This window comes from Ochotona princeps, chromosome 2, assembly GCF_030435755.1.
Source record: "Ochotona princeps isolate mOchPri1 chromosome 2, mOchPri1.hap1, whole genome shotgun sequence".
NCBI classification, from domain to species: Eukaryota; Metazoa; Chordata; class Mammalia; order Lagomorpha; family Ochotonidae; genus Ochotona; species Ochotona princeps.
The window spans coordinates 100656790-100672407 of record NC_080833.1 but is presented as its reverse complement, the minus strand read 5'-3'; the positions used below and the strand labels follow the sequence as shown (position 1 = coordinate 100672407).

General features: G+C 38.2%; 1 protein-coding gene and 1 pseudogene across 1 annotated transcript in view; both read right to left on the bottom strand.

Annotated features, from left to right (window-relative positions):
* Positions 1–1261: 1261 nt before the first annotated feature.
* Positions 1262–15618, bottom strand: part of WDR3 (WD repeat domain 3) — a 28059-nt gene continuing 13702 nt past the window's right edge. The window contains exons 13-27 of the mRNA XM_004581864.3: positions 13143–13244; positions 11595–11680; positions 11305–11440; positions 9729–9785; positions 7987–8087; positions 7675–7786; positions 7414–7548; positions 7102–7152; positions 6567–6632; positions 6025–6117; positions 5398–5445; positions 4157–4200; positions 3570–3698; positions 1757–1850; positions 1262–1474 (exon numbers count right to left, since the gene is read on the bottom strand). Of these exons, the coding sequence (XP_004581921.2) occupies positions 1319–1474; positions 1757–1850; positions 3570–3698; positions 4157–4200; positions 5398–5445; positions 6025–6117; positions 6567–6632; positions 7102–7152; positions 7414–7548; positions 7675–7786; positions 7987–8087; positions 9729–9785; positions 11305–11440; positions 11595–11680; positions 13143–13244 (1410 nt within the window). The 3' untranslated portion in view covers positions 1262–1318. The remainder of the gene's footprint in view (positions 1475–1756; positions 1851–3569; positions 3699–4156; positions 4201–5397; positions 5446–6024; positions 6118–6566; positions 6633–7101; positions 7153–7413; positions 7549–7674; positions 7787–7986; positions 8088–9728; positions 9786–11304; positions 11441–11594; positions 11681–13142; positions 13245–15618) is intronic.
* Positions 10401–11245, bottom strand: LOC131479609 (26S proteasome non-ATPase regulatory subunit 8-like; annotated as a pseudogene).

Genomic DNA, 15618 nt, shown 5'->3' with positions numbered 1-15618 from the left:
CTATTCTCATTAAGAATTAAGATATTATTTTAAGAATTAAGTAACTCTGCTCCTTGGTATTAATGTCCGCTGCCTCAAAAGAAGACTTCTTGGGAAGCAAGTAGAGTGTTTCATACTGTATTCTCTTGGTTCTCCCCAGTTAGGCATTCAGGAATTCTTGCCAACATTCACTTTCTATTCCTACTTTGCTCAACAAGTAATATTACTACGTCTCTTACCATACACTTCAGAGATTTCATTAGTCATTAAGAACAAACTCATCATTTGGGATACAAATCGCCAAGTCACGAGAACTGTAGCTATGGCAGGACACAGTAACTTAAATGAAAAGTACAAATAAGTAGAAAAACACAAATCAAAACTACAAGTGAAGACAGAAAATGTGGAGACAGCTCTAGCAAGTTTGAATGGATAAGCTAAAGGCTGCACGCAGGCCATGGCAATGACGGCCCGAGTGTCAGATCCCTGTGCCCACTCGGGAGACCTGGACAGACCATGCTCCAGCTTCGCCCACCCCATCCCACTGCAACCATATGGGGAGTGAATCAGTAGAAAGAAATTAATCTTGCTGAAACTCTGCCCTTTACATAAAATAAATCTTAAAGGGAGAAAAAAATGACTGTAGAAAGACAAGACAAGGCTCAAAAGTATCAGTGTTAACCTGTTCCTAGAACTTTCTTTTATTCCCCCAAATCCCTATCCCTACCCAAAGTGTATTTCTTACTCAGAAGCACAGCGGAGCCTTTAGCATGAGTGCTCTTTAATCAGAAAGATCTATTTTACTCAGAAAAATATAAAGAGCAATTAATATCTTCATATATACAAATATATGCACCTGGAAGAGATTAAGTCCTTGCAAGCTCTGTAAGTCCATGACACTGCCATTTATGGGCAGAAGGCAATTAATTATGCACTTGATTGTTTCACCGGGAGGCAAAATGTAACAAGAAATCACAAATCATATGCCATAAAAAATACGGAAATCTTCTGAAATGTTAATTTGAATAAATTCTTAATGAAAATGATTCTTTGCTCCTGACATCAATAAAAAGGGAGCCACCACAAGAGGGCTCAACCTTTGAGAGCACAGAAAAATTTTCAAAGTAATCATGGTTTTACATCCAAGCATTGGAGGCAGATCACAGTCCCTTGTTGGAATTCCCTCAGGTGAAACTGGAAGCCACATCCTGAGAGCTTCTGCAACGTCATCTTCTGTTACTTGGGTACTTCTTCATATGACGCCAAGTCTACTACCTCTACTACCTCTTAGTTCAGTTCTTGTAAGGGAAATGTAGAAACAGGCACCCGAGATCCAGTTCTATGTCACTGTTAAAATTAGCTTCTCCCTCTTTTTCCTTTTCCTCTTTTTCTCTTCCAACTGGCTAGTTGCATCAGCAAAAAACATAACTTCGCTTTTTGCCTCACATTCCCTCTTGAGGTAATCAAGACCAGCCATATTGAAGCCGATTATATCCTAGAGAAGGAAAAAGAAAGACTAAATAAATCCTCTCCCACTTCAGTGCAGTGTGAAAGCCTATGCCAATCAAGGAAGCCAAAGTCTTGGATGTTGCTGCTAAAGACTTTACCTTACGTGCTACTGTTTTCTATTTTTACAAGCTCCAACAAAAACTACCTCACACGCAGATTTCTAGTTGGTGCTGCTCAAGACAAGACAAGGCATAGCACATTTTGCTACTTCTTATTCATATACAAACTAGGACTCGGCCTCGTGTTACATCTCTACACAATCACTTACCCGGACTTGGCTGACTTTAGAAATTGTTGTTTCCTTTAATTGTTCTATCACTGGTACAAGCATTTGGTTGCTAGTGATTTGTCCAAAGTGAATCCTAATAAGATAACAGGAGAAAGACACATTGCAAAGAGTGGTTCTGAACACATGATCCCTTCCTGAAATAGCAAACGCACAAAATAGTAATGCAATAATTATAAAATATTCATTTCACTATCATCATGGGAGAACAGGAATGCTTTTAGTGAAAATGGGTAAAGTTTTCTTTCCCTATGATTTAGCTCAATTTCATGAGTTTTAAAATAGTTTCTTAAAACAATGCACGGCTAACTCTCATCAGCATTGAACCAGGTGATTAGATTCTGATAACGGTATTTTGTGGAAAGCTCACAGAATGAGCCTTCTAAGAACAGACAAGAACTTACCAATATTTTTACTGATGCCTTACAGCAAAAAAGAAATCAGAGTGAAATTCTGACCTAGGACACTAAGATACTCTCAGTGAACCTGCTGTATTTACCTGCATCTCCAGTATCTAACCTCTGATATGCCAGAGATTCTCACGGTGCGTCTCCTGACTCAACAGGACAGATTTATACATAACATATCACAGCAAGAAGAAGGCATTAGTATTGTTGAATATGTATCTATGTCTTCAAAACTTGCCCACAAATATATGGCAACAAATGATATAAATCATTATTATTCTCCGACTACCTTCCTAGTAAAATATAAAGAATGTAGGGTTAGGAATTATGAAAACAGGCCAATTTACCAAATAACTAATTGGTCAATTCACTAAATATATCTCATTTGAATACTTGGTATCCACAAGACACTTTTTGCAATCATGATAGTATTTAAGGAATGTTCTATTTATCTACAGTGCTGTCCTTTGCCACAACAGCTCGAGAGTAGGAGTCAGAAAATGAGAGGTAAGCATGAGTTCTGCAGCTGGCATAGTGGAGTTAATAGTTAATGCTCTGCCTGTAGCATCGGCATTCAATATGGACACTGATTCAATTCCTAACTGTTCTACTTTTGCTCCAACTCCCTGCTAATGGCCTGGGAAAGCAGTAGAGGATGGCCTAAAGCTTTGCAACCCAGCACTAACATGGGAGACCTGGAGGGAGCTCCTGGCTTTGGGGTCACTCATCTCTGGTCACTGTGGTCATTCGGGGAGTGAGCCAGAGGATGGAAGATCTCTCTTTTCTGCCTCTCCCTCTCTTTCTGTAACTCTGACTTAAAACTAAAATGACTGTTTAAAAAAAAAAAAAAAAAAGAATTAATTCTTAAACCCTTGAAAATACCATCTTCTTAATTACATGCTGCCAAATAATGTAGCCAACCAATAAGTTGTTTTCATGTTCCTTAGTTTTCCTCCATATATTGCCTAATATTTCCATTTGCACGTGTAGGGACCTGGAGAAATCATCTAGTTCCTAAGATTTTGGTATGAGGAAACAACACCACCAGCTGCTAACCTAGACAGCTTAAAGATACAGCACAGAAGTGACCATTAATACCCGACTTTCAGTACATGGGAGTACAGTCAGACATTCAGGAGTGTATCTGAGTCAGGATCTTAGAGGAGTATAACCTGCAGGCCCATCATTAAGTGTTCCCGAGTAATGTGTTATTACATATCACCCAAAGAGTAATCACTGTCCTTGTTTAAAGACTGCTTCCAAAGAATGACAAGTATTTTACATCAGATAGCACTGAAATTTTTTATCGCAAACACTGAGAGCTTTGCTAAGGTGCTAAGGAGCAGTGCTGCTGAGTAAACATCGTGTTCTCTAAAAATGGGAGTTACCTGAGGAGGAAGAAGAGGCACCTACATATAAGTTCAACATCAGAGCCCAGCTGGATGAATTCATTAAAGAGCTTAAGAACGTCTGGGACGTAAGAGAATGGTAGCACAAGTAGTGACTCCTCCAATTCGCTGAAAAAAAAAAATTAAAAGATTAAAATGGCATATTTATCCAGATGGTCTACTTCTAAATCTTTCACTTATTTTTATTAATTACTTGAAAAATTCTGATCTTCAAATACACAGAAATCTTCCCATCTGAGAATGTGCAGTGGAAGATGACCTAAGGGCTAGGGGTCTCGCCACCCATGGAGGAAATCAGGGTGAAGTTCTTGCTTCCTGGCTTCCACCTGGCCCAGAACGGGGTGTCCCAACTATTTGTGGGGTGAGCAAAGTAGAATATGTTAGATTTCTGTCACTTCATCTGCCGTTCAAATAAACAAATCTGCTTAAAAAATTCTAATGAATTACTTTCATCAAAATTTAAGGGTTCCTAAACCTAATAGGCAAACAGGCCATCAATTATAATTTTTATTTGCTTCATCTTTGATTAAGTATCCAATGTTGTTAACTAAAAAATGCAGACTCACCTTGACTTGATCCCCTTAAAAATCTCCAATACATAAGCTGAAGGCTATAAAGGAAAAATAACACTGTTAGTGACACTCTTGGCTGTTTACCACTAAAGCTAACTTCTGTGTCCTGAAGGACAGAAACCCCTCACCCTCATTTGAGAACAGTATGCCAAAATGCTCAGACCTCGGGTGGACATTCTGCCCAGCAGTAAAGACACCGATTTTCCATGTGGAATAGCTGTACTGATCACTCAACTCTAGCTCCTGACTACATCTTCCTGCTAACACAGACTCCAGGCAGAAGTGATGACACAGGCAGCTGGCTTCCTGCTCCCATGTGGGAGAGCAAGAAAGCCCTGGCTCAGCACTGACTACTGCAGTGGCAAGAACCACAGATGTGAACAGCCTGTCTTGCAAATTCTAAATTAATAAACAGACTTGCAAGACCTAAGAGAGCATAAGAGTTAGCTAGATCTAGGTTCACAGTCTAGCTCTGACCCTTTATCGACTGTTACCTTGTAAGGCCCATTGGCTTCTGAAAAAAAATGAACCAACTCCACATCACTTGATTATTATGATCAATGAGACAGGCAAGTAAAATACTAAGTAATTAATTGCTAGCCAAACATGTATGCTACTGGGGCTAGTGTTTCAGTGCATCAAGTTAAGCCACTGCCTCTAATGCCAACATGCCACATAGGCAGCAGTTCAAGTCCCACTCACTCCACTAATACAGTTCCCTACTAATGTGCCTGGGAAACAGCAGGAAAATGGCCCAAGTGCTTGGACCCCTACCATTTATGTGGAAGACCCTCAAAATGCTTCTGGCTTTGGTCTGGCTCAGCTATGGTTGTTGTGCCCACTTGGGAAGTAAGTAAGCAGTGAAAAGAAAATAAGATAGCCCTCTCTGTGACTTCACATTCCAAAAAAACCCCAAAATTACCCATGCATTCTACCATTACTCTCCCTGCCTCTCTTCTTCATCTCATTGATTTACATCAGATTTTCCTTCAATGGTTATTTCAAAGTACACTTAATCTTCAGAAGGCTTTGAAGACAGAAATAGAAACAGAAAACAAAAGAATGCCAGCCCAGTCCAAACAAAGACTGACTGAGAAGTCATGCTCAAGTGGTTCTCTTCAAATAATGATGTTCCAGTACATCATCCCCAAATTATAATGCCTCTCTACTTCCTGACTTTTACCTATTTTAATTTTTTAAATGACCAAGTGGAAATGGTTTAACATTCTACTCACAGAAATATTGCCATAAGCCATCAGGATGGGGTTCATGGGAAGAGGGACCTATAAAAAAATTATTAATTGAAAACATAAGACTTTGGTAGTACTTGTCAAGGCAGTATTTTATAAATTTGAAAACAGGAGACACTAAAAACTGAAAGATTACAAAAGAGTTAATAGACTTTTAGTTTTTAGTACTTATGAATGAATTCGGGCCACAGATGTTATCTACAAATCTAAAATGGTTACCCTGACTCTCCAACAGAGGCAGGATTATAAGTTTTACTTAGCACAATCACCACCTCAATCTGTAATTTCTATCCTTCTGTTCTCATCGCTGGTGGAGAACACTCAGCCCATGAAGTCATTCAGTCTGGCCCTACTAAGGCACATGCAGGCTTGACTCAAAATTCAGTAAATCTATACAGCATGTCAATTTTTAGATCAAAAAATTCACTTGGCTTGGGAAGGGTATTATAAATGCCCAAAGGGCCCTTGGCAGACTGTGACCAACCTTCCTTCCTCTCATAGCTCTTCGATATCTTCTAACATCTGAATTAGAAAATATCCTGAAAGAAATGTTTTCTTTTAAGAATTCTATTCACAATATTTCCAGGAGTGTAATGTAACAGACTGACTTACCTCTTTCCCTGCAGCTTTACAGATGGCTCTGTGTTCTTTCATTTTTGCAGTTTCCTCCCGGTACAACTCAATAGCCTCCATGATCCTCTCAGCCTACGAGATAACGATAAAGAAATCACCACAACACACTCTGTCATCCCAGGACTCTGAAAGCAGAAGGCCTATGAATTCACACGGCAAAATAGCATAAATCAGTAGAATAAAGACGTGCCAAACAGTATTTAAAGATATCTTTGCTCTTCTTTTCACATTTTTCACAATCTTCAGAGAGACTAAGTGTCACATATTTGGGGGAGACCCTAAAGGAGACACCTTAGCTGAGCAGTTCCCAGGAAGGCCTGGAAGGTGTCACCTTCCGAAGGAAACCACGTGCTGGTGCACTGCTCCGGACATGGACCCCCCCCATCCCCCACTACGAGGGAAGCATGCAGAGGCTAAGAACCTTATCTTTAAAGTTCATCAACTTTTTGTCACAAAGGAGTTTTTTTGGTACATACAGGATCCTATTAAAAATAGAGATAACACCTTCTCCATTAACTTACAGCTTTAACTGTTTCAATGGTTTTCTTTCCAGTAAAGTAGTTATCACCTTGAGTCTCCCCCGGAACCTGCCAGAAACAAAGACATACTTGAACAATCTTGTGACCGCAGTTACAAAACAACGAGTTAACCTATAAGGCTTTGAAAGAACAGATTACCTTAGGAAAATGACGATACAGGTATCAGCTACCACTGAGTACTTAGTCTAACACTATGCTGTCTGCTTCATATGCCTTATCATGAGAATATCCTACAAATATTTAAAGATTATGTCCAATTCCTCAGTTATTTTTATTTTAAAGGGAATTAATAATTCCCTAAAGTTTGCCTAAAATAAAATACAATTTCAGAATGGGAAGTATTTAATACCACAGTGATCTCTCACTTTATCCAACTAAACCAGGACATACAGTTGATCGGAACAGGCTACATTCTTTCCTATTAGCTGACGATAGCTTTGGAATCCAGCTCCAATTCTAACTGCACTGAAATTCTTCAAGTTACAGTAAATGTCAGGGTCTCAAAAGATTTACTTACTGCTGGTTGATCTTCTTTGGCCACACTCTCCTCATATTCAGCCTCCCTTTGCTGCCATTAAATAGAGATAAGTTAATTTGAGGAAAAAAACACCTTTGTCTTCATATAAAGTTAAACAAACAGTGAGAAACAGCTTCTTTCAAAATACAGTCCAATAATGGCATCCTTGTTTCTGTCTGACACTGATCTTATAAACATCAGCAAGTTCTTGGGCTTGCCCTCAATGAAGTCGGACTGCAAGAAAGCAAACTACAGCTGGGACAGCCTGTCAGGAGCCCACCAGCACACCTGTATCTAGGCCCAAGTTCTTACCATCTCCTTTTCTTCCTCCAGAATAAGAGGCTCTCTTGTTCTCTCCCACAGCCTCAGAGATTTGTCATGAGATGACGACACAACATAGTCTCCATTGGGACTTACAGCCAAACACCAAATTTCCTGGTGGTGTCCCTAGAAAAAGAGACAAAAATGGAAGTAAGCATACCTCATTCACAATGCACTACCTGCTTGTATAAGTAGGCAAACATTTTATAGTACTTAAGTACTGAGCAAGCAAAGTGGGCAAGACACAGTTACCTCCAGAGTTTGTATGTGTTCAAATTTGTCTGCATCCCACTGCTTAATCTTGCGATCTTTCCCGGCAGTGAAGAAGAGGTGAGACTTCGGCACAAACTGTAGGTACATCACGCTGGAAGGCCAGAAATCACGAATGTCATCGAGTTTCAGGTTCATGAAGAGTCTTGTGTATAAACAGCTTTGGACTAGCTAGTCTAAAATGTCTGACTACAGATTAGCACTCTCAGGTTGTCACTACCAACACTAAGTCAAAGGTACAGATGCTCTAGAAAAATGAAAGCCAAACCAGAGGGTTCTCTAGACCATATGTACCTGTCATCATGCGCAAAGAGAGATTTGTGGCAGTCCCCAAAGTCCAAGCCCCAGATTTTTACATTCCTATCAGCAGAGCCAGTCGCTATCAGTGCTCCATCCTATAATAAAAGCAGAGAAACAATATCAATTATGTATTTAATATCAATTTATTATCAATTATGTTTAATAATTATGTAAACTAGATAAATAAAAGCTAACAAGACATCTAAGAATGTTCAACTCATTTCTTTTAAAAATACTGAAATACTTAAAAAATGTATTCCATTTCTCTTAGATTACCACCATAATTCTGGCCTTTATCTACAGAACTACTTTGCAAACCTTAGTAAATGAAGCATGAATTTTGTGCTTAAATATTTTTTTGTATTTCCACAGAGCAGTATTGGCCTGATCTCAGGGGTATCTTCTTTCTTAAAATACATAGTAAGAAAAAAACCCTCATCTTTGCTATACAATTTGTGTGAAGAGTACAAGAGAAAAGTGGATAATTAGGCCAGGAAAGAACCTATCAGATATTTAAAAGTCAGTCCTATGTCCCAGTTCCCAGTCACTATTGCTTTTTCTGTTTAGATGCCTAATTCAAATGGCTGTGAGTATTTTCAACACTGTACGTTAAACCTGCTAGTGCAATATAGCTATTGGGTCAATTCTAATTTCTTTCACACAGATTAGACTCTTTAAATACACATGGCTAGTCTTAACAGTACACTGAAAAAAAAAAAAAAACTGATCAGAAAAGGACAATACAAAATGTAAAATAGTGTAAAAATCTAAATATATACCCAAATTCCAGCACTGGTGTTATAACATGACAGGCTAAACCTCCAAGTGAAACCTTGGCATCCCATATGGGTACCAGCTCAAGTCTTGGCTGCTCCACTTTCAATCCAGCTGCCTGCTAAAGCAGCTGGAAAAGTAGTGGAGGATGGCCAAGTATGTGAGCCCCTAGAAGTATGGGAGACCTAGAAGAAGCTCTGGCTTGGCTAAGCTTTGGCTACTGTGACCGGTTGGGGAGTGAACCAGCACAAGGGAGATACTCTCTGTCTCTCCTCTTTTTTCTGCCTTTCAAATTAACAAAAGTGAGGAGCGAGGGAGATAGGAAAGGGACCGAATTCCATCCTTGATAACAAAAGGAGGTATTTCTTTTTAGTCTTATATGGATAGGGTATTTGCATTATCAGCTAGGAAACTAGTTGGGATAGTCACTTTCAACTGGGTTTGAGTCCTGGATGTGGCTGGATTCTGCTTTCCTGCTCATGCAGATGCTGGGAAGTGGCAGGTGAAGGCTCCAGTGGCTAGATGCCTGCCATCCATGTGGGAGCCCTGAATTGAATTTCTGACTGAGGGCTTCTGCCTGGTCAGCCAAAACCATTATGGCAATCTGGCTAATGAAGCAGCAGACAACAGCAACAATACTGTCCTTCAAAAAAATGGCTAGAAACTTAAAAATAATATATCATAGAAGTAAAAACACACAAAATACATTTTTCAGATTTTAGGGTTCTTACCAATTATAACATTTATAGAGAGCCACAATAGGAAATTTGCAGAATTAACTGAGCTAATTCTTGTGAAACAACTCTGATATCTTAACGTAACATTTTTCATGAATTAATTGGAGACTTTTTGGAAAGAAAATTGAATATAGAACAGAATTGAAATATTCTAAAATGAGGATCTCAAGCCAGGAAGTAGTGTCTGCTTTAGAAAAGACGCCTTAGTATTTAAACTCTACTTACATAAGAGATGTCCATGCATATAACAGGCAATTTGTGTCCATACAGTGAGAGGAAAAACTAAAGATCAAAAAGAAAAAAAAAATTTATAACTCATTCCTATCTATAAAATAGTCATAAATTCTTACACAACTAATTAAATCTAACTTCAAAATACACTAGACATACTTGAGGACTGCTTCGTGTATCTGCAAAGGTGACAACCCAATAAAGGTAGTTTGTCAGAACTCATCTCACCCTACAGCTCCTGCCTGAACTTGCCAGAAGAGTATGCCACGTGGCTGCCTTACTCAGAGGATGGCACAGAGAGGTTCTCTGAAACTCTTAGTAGGAAATGTTTCAGAGAATTAGTTTCACGAAAACATTTCCAGGTACAATCCAGTCTACCAATCCTTAGGGCTAAATAACGTTTAACACAACCCACATTATTCACAGCCAGCTGTGAAGCTGCTCTCTAGGGAAACTACTAGCTCTGACAGCTTTTCTATCCAGAACATTTTTCAAATGTATGTGATATAAATGACATGTATCAACATTTTTTTTAAATGTCTAGTTTTCCACATCCACTTAAAATCTTTTCATAGACACACAAACTTTTAAATGTGTATTTTTGTTGAGTATTGTCAAGGTTACTTTTATGGTCTCAACTCAATTTCTTTTTTTTTTTTTTTTGAATGGGAATCCACTTTATTGAGGTCACGGACCCCAGAAGGGTATTGAGGACCACACGCTGGGCCGCACCATGGGCCTGCATGCTCACACGATCATCTCCAGCTGCCGAGCATACTCTATGACCTGCTTGGCCAGTTCTGTGGAGGGGATGGTGGTGTCTTCTGGCTTTTGCTGCTGGCTGGCAAAGCTGTAGTAGTTGTTGGGGCCCAGGACCCAGCCTCGCTTCTTGGCATAGTCGGTCATCTTCTTGGTGTGTTGAAGAAGAGGATCCGCGTGGCCTCGGTAAAGAGGATCTTCTCATACACCTTCTCAATGCACCCAGCAATTTCAACCCTGATAGTGTCAAGCAGGATGTCAATGAAGAAGGTGTAGCTCTCAGCAGGGATGTTGCCTTTGGCCAGGAACACCTTGTTGTAACTGCCCTCCATAAGGTACTCTTTGAGGGACACTGGGTGTTTGATGTAGACGTTGGTCTGGATGTCCTTGGCGGGTAGGCGCTCCAGCTCTGTGTGGAACTCTGCCACCCGGTTCTGGGACAGCAGGAAGAGGAGGTTCAGGCCCAGGAGCTGGTGCATGTAAGCAGTCTCAGGGAGCTGCTCCTTGTAGTCAAAGTAGTAACACTTGAGCTGGGCCATGTAGCGCTTGAAGGAGGAGATGTCCTTGCGCAGGATGCTTCACTGGGCCCCGATCTCCAGTATGTCACGTGCCAGAATGAGCTGCTGCTTAGTTAGCTTGGTCCCCATAGTGGGCAGGAAGTTGAGCTCCAGCAACACCAGCTTAAGGCGGCCCAGCTCTTCCCCGCACTTGCTCAAATTGGGACTTTTGCGGTTCCACTCGCCCTTGTCAACTCAATTTCTTAACTGGTCATTTGAAGTAAAGAATGTATCCCCAGGCATTGCCACCCTACCTTCAAAGTGTCAACATAGAAAATTTTCACAGTGCAGTCCAGCAAAGACACAGCCAATAGCTTCTGACTGGGAGAGTAACGGACACACAGAACATCCTCATCCAGCTGCAAGGTCCGGGTTTGCTTCACGGAAAGTCTAGTAGCACAGAAAGCATCAAGAAAAATAAAAATGAGTACTCCAAAAACAGGCACTTCCAAGCACTCTGGGCACAACAAAGATCCACATGTCAACAGGCCATCCAAAGGCTCTCATTCTCACTCCAAAAAGGGCATAGGAAATGTCTGCTCACCTTTTCTGGGTACTGTTTTCATCTTTTACCAATTCAAAATCCCAAAATTTGACAGATTTATCCGCACCACCAGTCACAAAGCCACGCTGAAATCAAATTACATTTCAATTTAAAAAACTAGTTTAACATACAAATGTCGCTAAAAAGATGGATCAGAACAGCGTTAAAACATTTTATTATTATTATTATTACTACTGGGATAAGAATTAAAAAATATGTGGCTTTCCCTAACATCTTTTGTTATTTGCTTAGGGATACTGCCAAAGTCTGAAAATTCCTCATATACACTAATAGATCATGCAACAAATGCAGATTCTACCTGTACAAGGGTGCTCCAAAAAGTTCACAGAAAATGCCATTAATTTTATTTTGATATTAAAAAATAACAAATAAACGAGCAGTTTATTATTTTATTTACAATATACACTTTGTATGAGTTTCTCATACAGAAGAATTTCAAGTTTTTCGGACTACAATAAACTTGTCTTTTAATTCTACTTTCCGACAACTTTCTGAAGTCTGCTTGCACTTCCATTAAAAGGAAGAAAAAATCTGTAATGACAGTCAGACTTTTGCTGGAACCAAGAAGGCAAGCATGACAAGACTTGCCACAAAATACTAACTTAATCTAGCAAATGTCTAAAGAGCTGTCTGATTATAAAAATGACCTTGTTTAGACGATTCACCTCAAAAGAGTTGTACACATGTAAACAGCAAAATTCTTGTGAAAACAGTCCGTTTAAGGCTGCTTTGCAGTACCAAAACTATTTTTATTATGTTGTAAAGCACAAAGAACAGTCAGAAAATTGAATCTCAAGTATCTATTACACCATCTCACAGAAGCGCACAAGAAATAACTTTTCTATGATCTTTAGTCTAATGAAAGACTACATAGCATGCAGAAGAGAACAAAAATGTTATTAGCATTTAAATTCACAATTATTTGTTTAAATCCCAAAAGGTATTAATTATCCCAAAACTGCACATTTACTTTTTTTCTAAGGTACCATCCTGAATGGGCAAAAATTTGCTATCTTTGAGAATATTCAAGTGAATGACATCATCAAAAATATTCTCAAAGTATTATGAGCAAAATTACCATTCCAAGAGTATGTGTACCACCTTCCAGAGTAACTCTAAAGAAGGGGAACACACTTTTATTTTTGATTTCTAGAGACTAACACATTTGTTAAAAACTCTAAACACTTAAACATTCACACATATTTGAGGCTGGAAGGGGAAGAGAAAATTCTGCATTCTCCACCTTGTTTCCCAAGAAAATATTTTCCATAAATTATATCACAGACCACAAGTTAACACGTAATGAAAGTGAGTCATTTGGTGCTATGCCACTGAAGAGCAAAAACAGCTGAACAATTCATTTCATAATGCCAATAATGCCTATTTCCAAGAATATGAGAGGACACTATTAAATAAGTCAAAAGAGTAAACAAAAATATAAACTATTCTTTAGAGAATGTGGGAGGAATAAAACTCAATATAATAACTGGGATTTGTAGTTAGAACTTTAAAATCTGGCTTAGTTACCTGATCAGGGGAGACAGACATGGACCACAAAGCTCCATCATGGGCATCTATTGTCTCCAGCAGGTTTCCAGAGGCCAAGTCAAACAACTGTAGCTTCCCTGTCTAGAAAGACATAAAATACGCAAAGCTAGAATAAGCACATATTCTAAAACTCACATGATTCCTGACTACACAGCTCAGAAAAAAATTTCATAAATTAAGCAGCAATGCGATCAGTTGCTAACACAATGGAACCAATGCCCTATATTCTGTACTCAAACACATGTTAGGAAATTCTGTGTTGAAATGCTGAGTTTATCCGAGCAGGCAGCCATACTATACAACTATGGAATTATACAACCTGACTTCTGTCACTTCCACAGGCTCCAGAACTTCAAAAGGGAAGTATCATCACCACAGACAAATCAGAATAAACACAACAGCAAATGTTAAGCATAAAAGCCTTTAAAGTTCAATGAATCCTATAAAGTTTGCCATTTTCTACAGAAACCAGTTTAACTCTCATCCATCTATGTTTAGTTTCCTTCTCTGGAAGACATTAACAGGAAGACACAGCTACAACATTATGGAATAAAATGAATTATGTATATTGTCTCTCTATATTTGTAAACACAATAACATAGAAGATAATCACTCCATAACTCTGGTCATGATGTCAGCATGTAACACAAACTCAAATGCAGAGTTGGCTAAGATGAGCTTTAGCACAAGGTAGCAGAAACAGAATAAGCTACAAGATTCAAGTCTCAGATCTACTTTTTCCAAACTCTGTGACCATGAGTGAACTCATCTGATGAACCTGTTTCACAGGTAAAAAATGGAGTTCGTCAACAATATCTTTAAGTTATTGTGAGGATCCAATAAGGGAATATACATGAACTGTTTAGCTAAGAATAGGCCAGAGACTGCATATTAGTCATTTACAAGGAGCCATCAGAAAGTTCACAGAAAATATGTATTAGACATAACTATGTAAAAGAAAATCAAAACTTTCTTGAAGAAAACAATGTTATTGTATGACCTATGTGTCACTGAGGAAACTGATAAGAAAAAAAATCTTTGTTGAAGAATGAAGATAAAAATATTAAAATCCATGAAATGTAGTAAATACAGCATTGAAAGCAACATAATATCAGGTGCATACAAAAAAATCAAAATACCTCAAACAAATGACGTAATAATATATCTCAGGCTTATTAAAAAGCAAACATGAACAGGAAGCAAGAAATTATAAAAATCAGAGCAAAAATAATTGGAATTCAAACTAAAAAACTTCAAAATTTTAGCTAGACAAAATTTTAGCTAGACAAGCAAAGAAAAGCAAGAGAAAAACTAAGTAAAATTAAAGATGAAAAAGAAAACATCTTAAGAAACTAGTAAGGTGATTTCTTCTTGCTGCATGGATCCTTTGATCATTATGTGGTATTCTTCTTCATCTCTCTTAATATTTTCCTTATGAAAGTCTGTATTATCTGATATAAGAATGCCTACATCAGCTCATTTTTCTTTTCCAGTACCCTGGAGTATCTTTTCCCATATCATTTTGATTCCCCAAATCTTTGTTGGTGAGCTATGTCTTCTTTTTGATTTTCTTTCTCATTTCTTCAGTGATACACTGTTATTCAGAAGCTGTTATTTAACTTCATGCCATTGTAAATTTCCTATTTTTCTTCCTGTTATTTTGTATTATGACTTTTCATTTAAGGGGATGTATAGCAACTGTGTAATAGAGACTATCATATTGAATTGTGAAGATATAATGTAGTATGTCTCTCCACTTCCAAATCAAAGATGGATTTCCAATGAGACTGTTAAATATATTGGCAATAGGATGCCAGACTTTCTACGATTGTCTATATCTACAATGTCAGGATACATTTAAATAGCAGAATGATAGCCTTAGGACTATTCATGCAGGACTAAACTAGTATAATAACATAAGGGAAATCAGTAGTGGGGAGGGAAAATTCCAGAGCCTATAGAACTATATCATTAAAATAGCAAAATAAAATTAAAAAACCCAACTAATAGACATTTATAATATAGTGTGATAAAAATCATAGAAAAACAAAACAAAAGAAATAACTATGTGTATCATTCCGCATCCACATGAATTAATTCTATTATCCACCAACTTTTTGGAACCTCCACATACGTAACTCTTTAAGCAATCCACAACATTTTCATAATAATCAAGAATGAGTCAGACATTTGTTTAGCAAAAAAATGAGGAAATTTCCAGCTGAAATGATGTGCTTCCCTGATACTGACTCTGAAATTTCTCCAAATTATTTTACACTTTTGGCTGGGTAAGAAATATCCATTGTAGATGCACAGATTTTCTAACAAAACTCATGCACACCTGGTAGTGGTTTAAGAAGATACTGACATATATGTTTCACAACATTCCCTAGGTCAGGAATTTAATTGTTTTGGTCTTACCATCAATACCATGTATCACCACTGCTACTTCTAT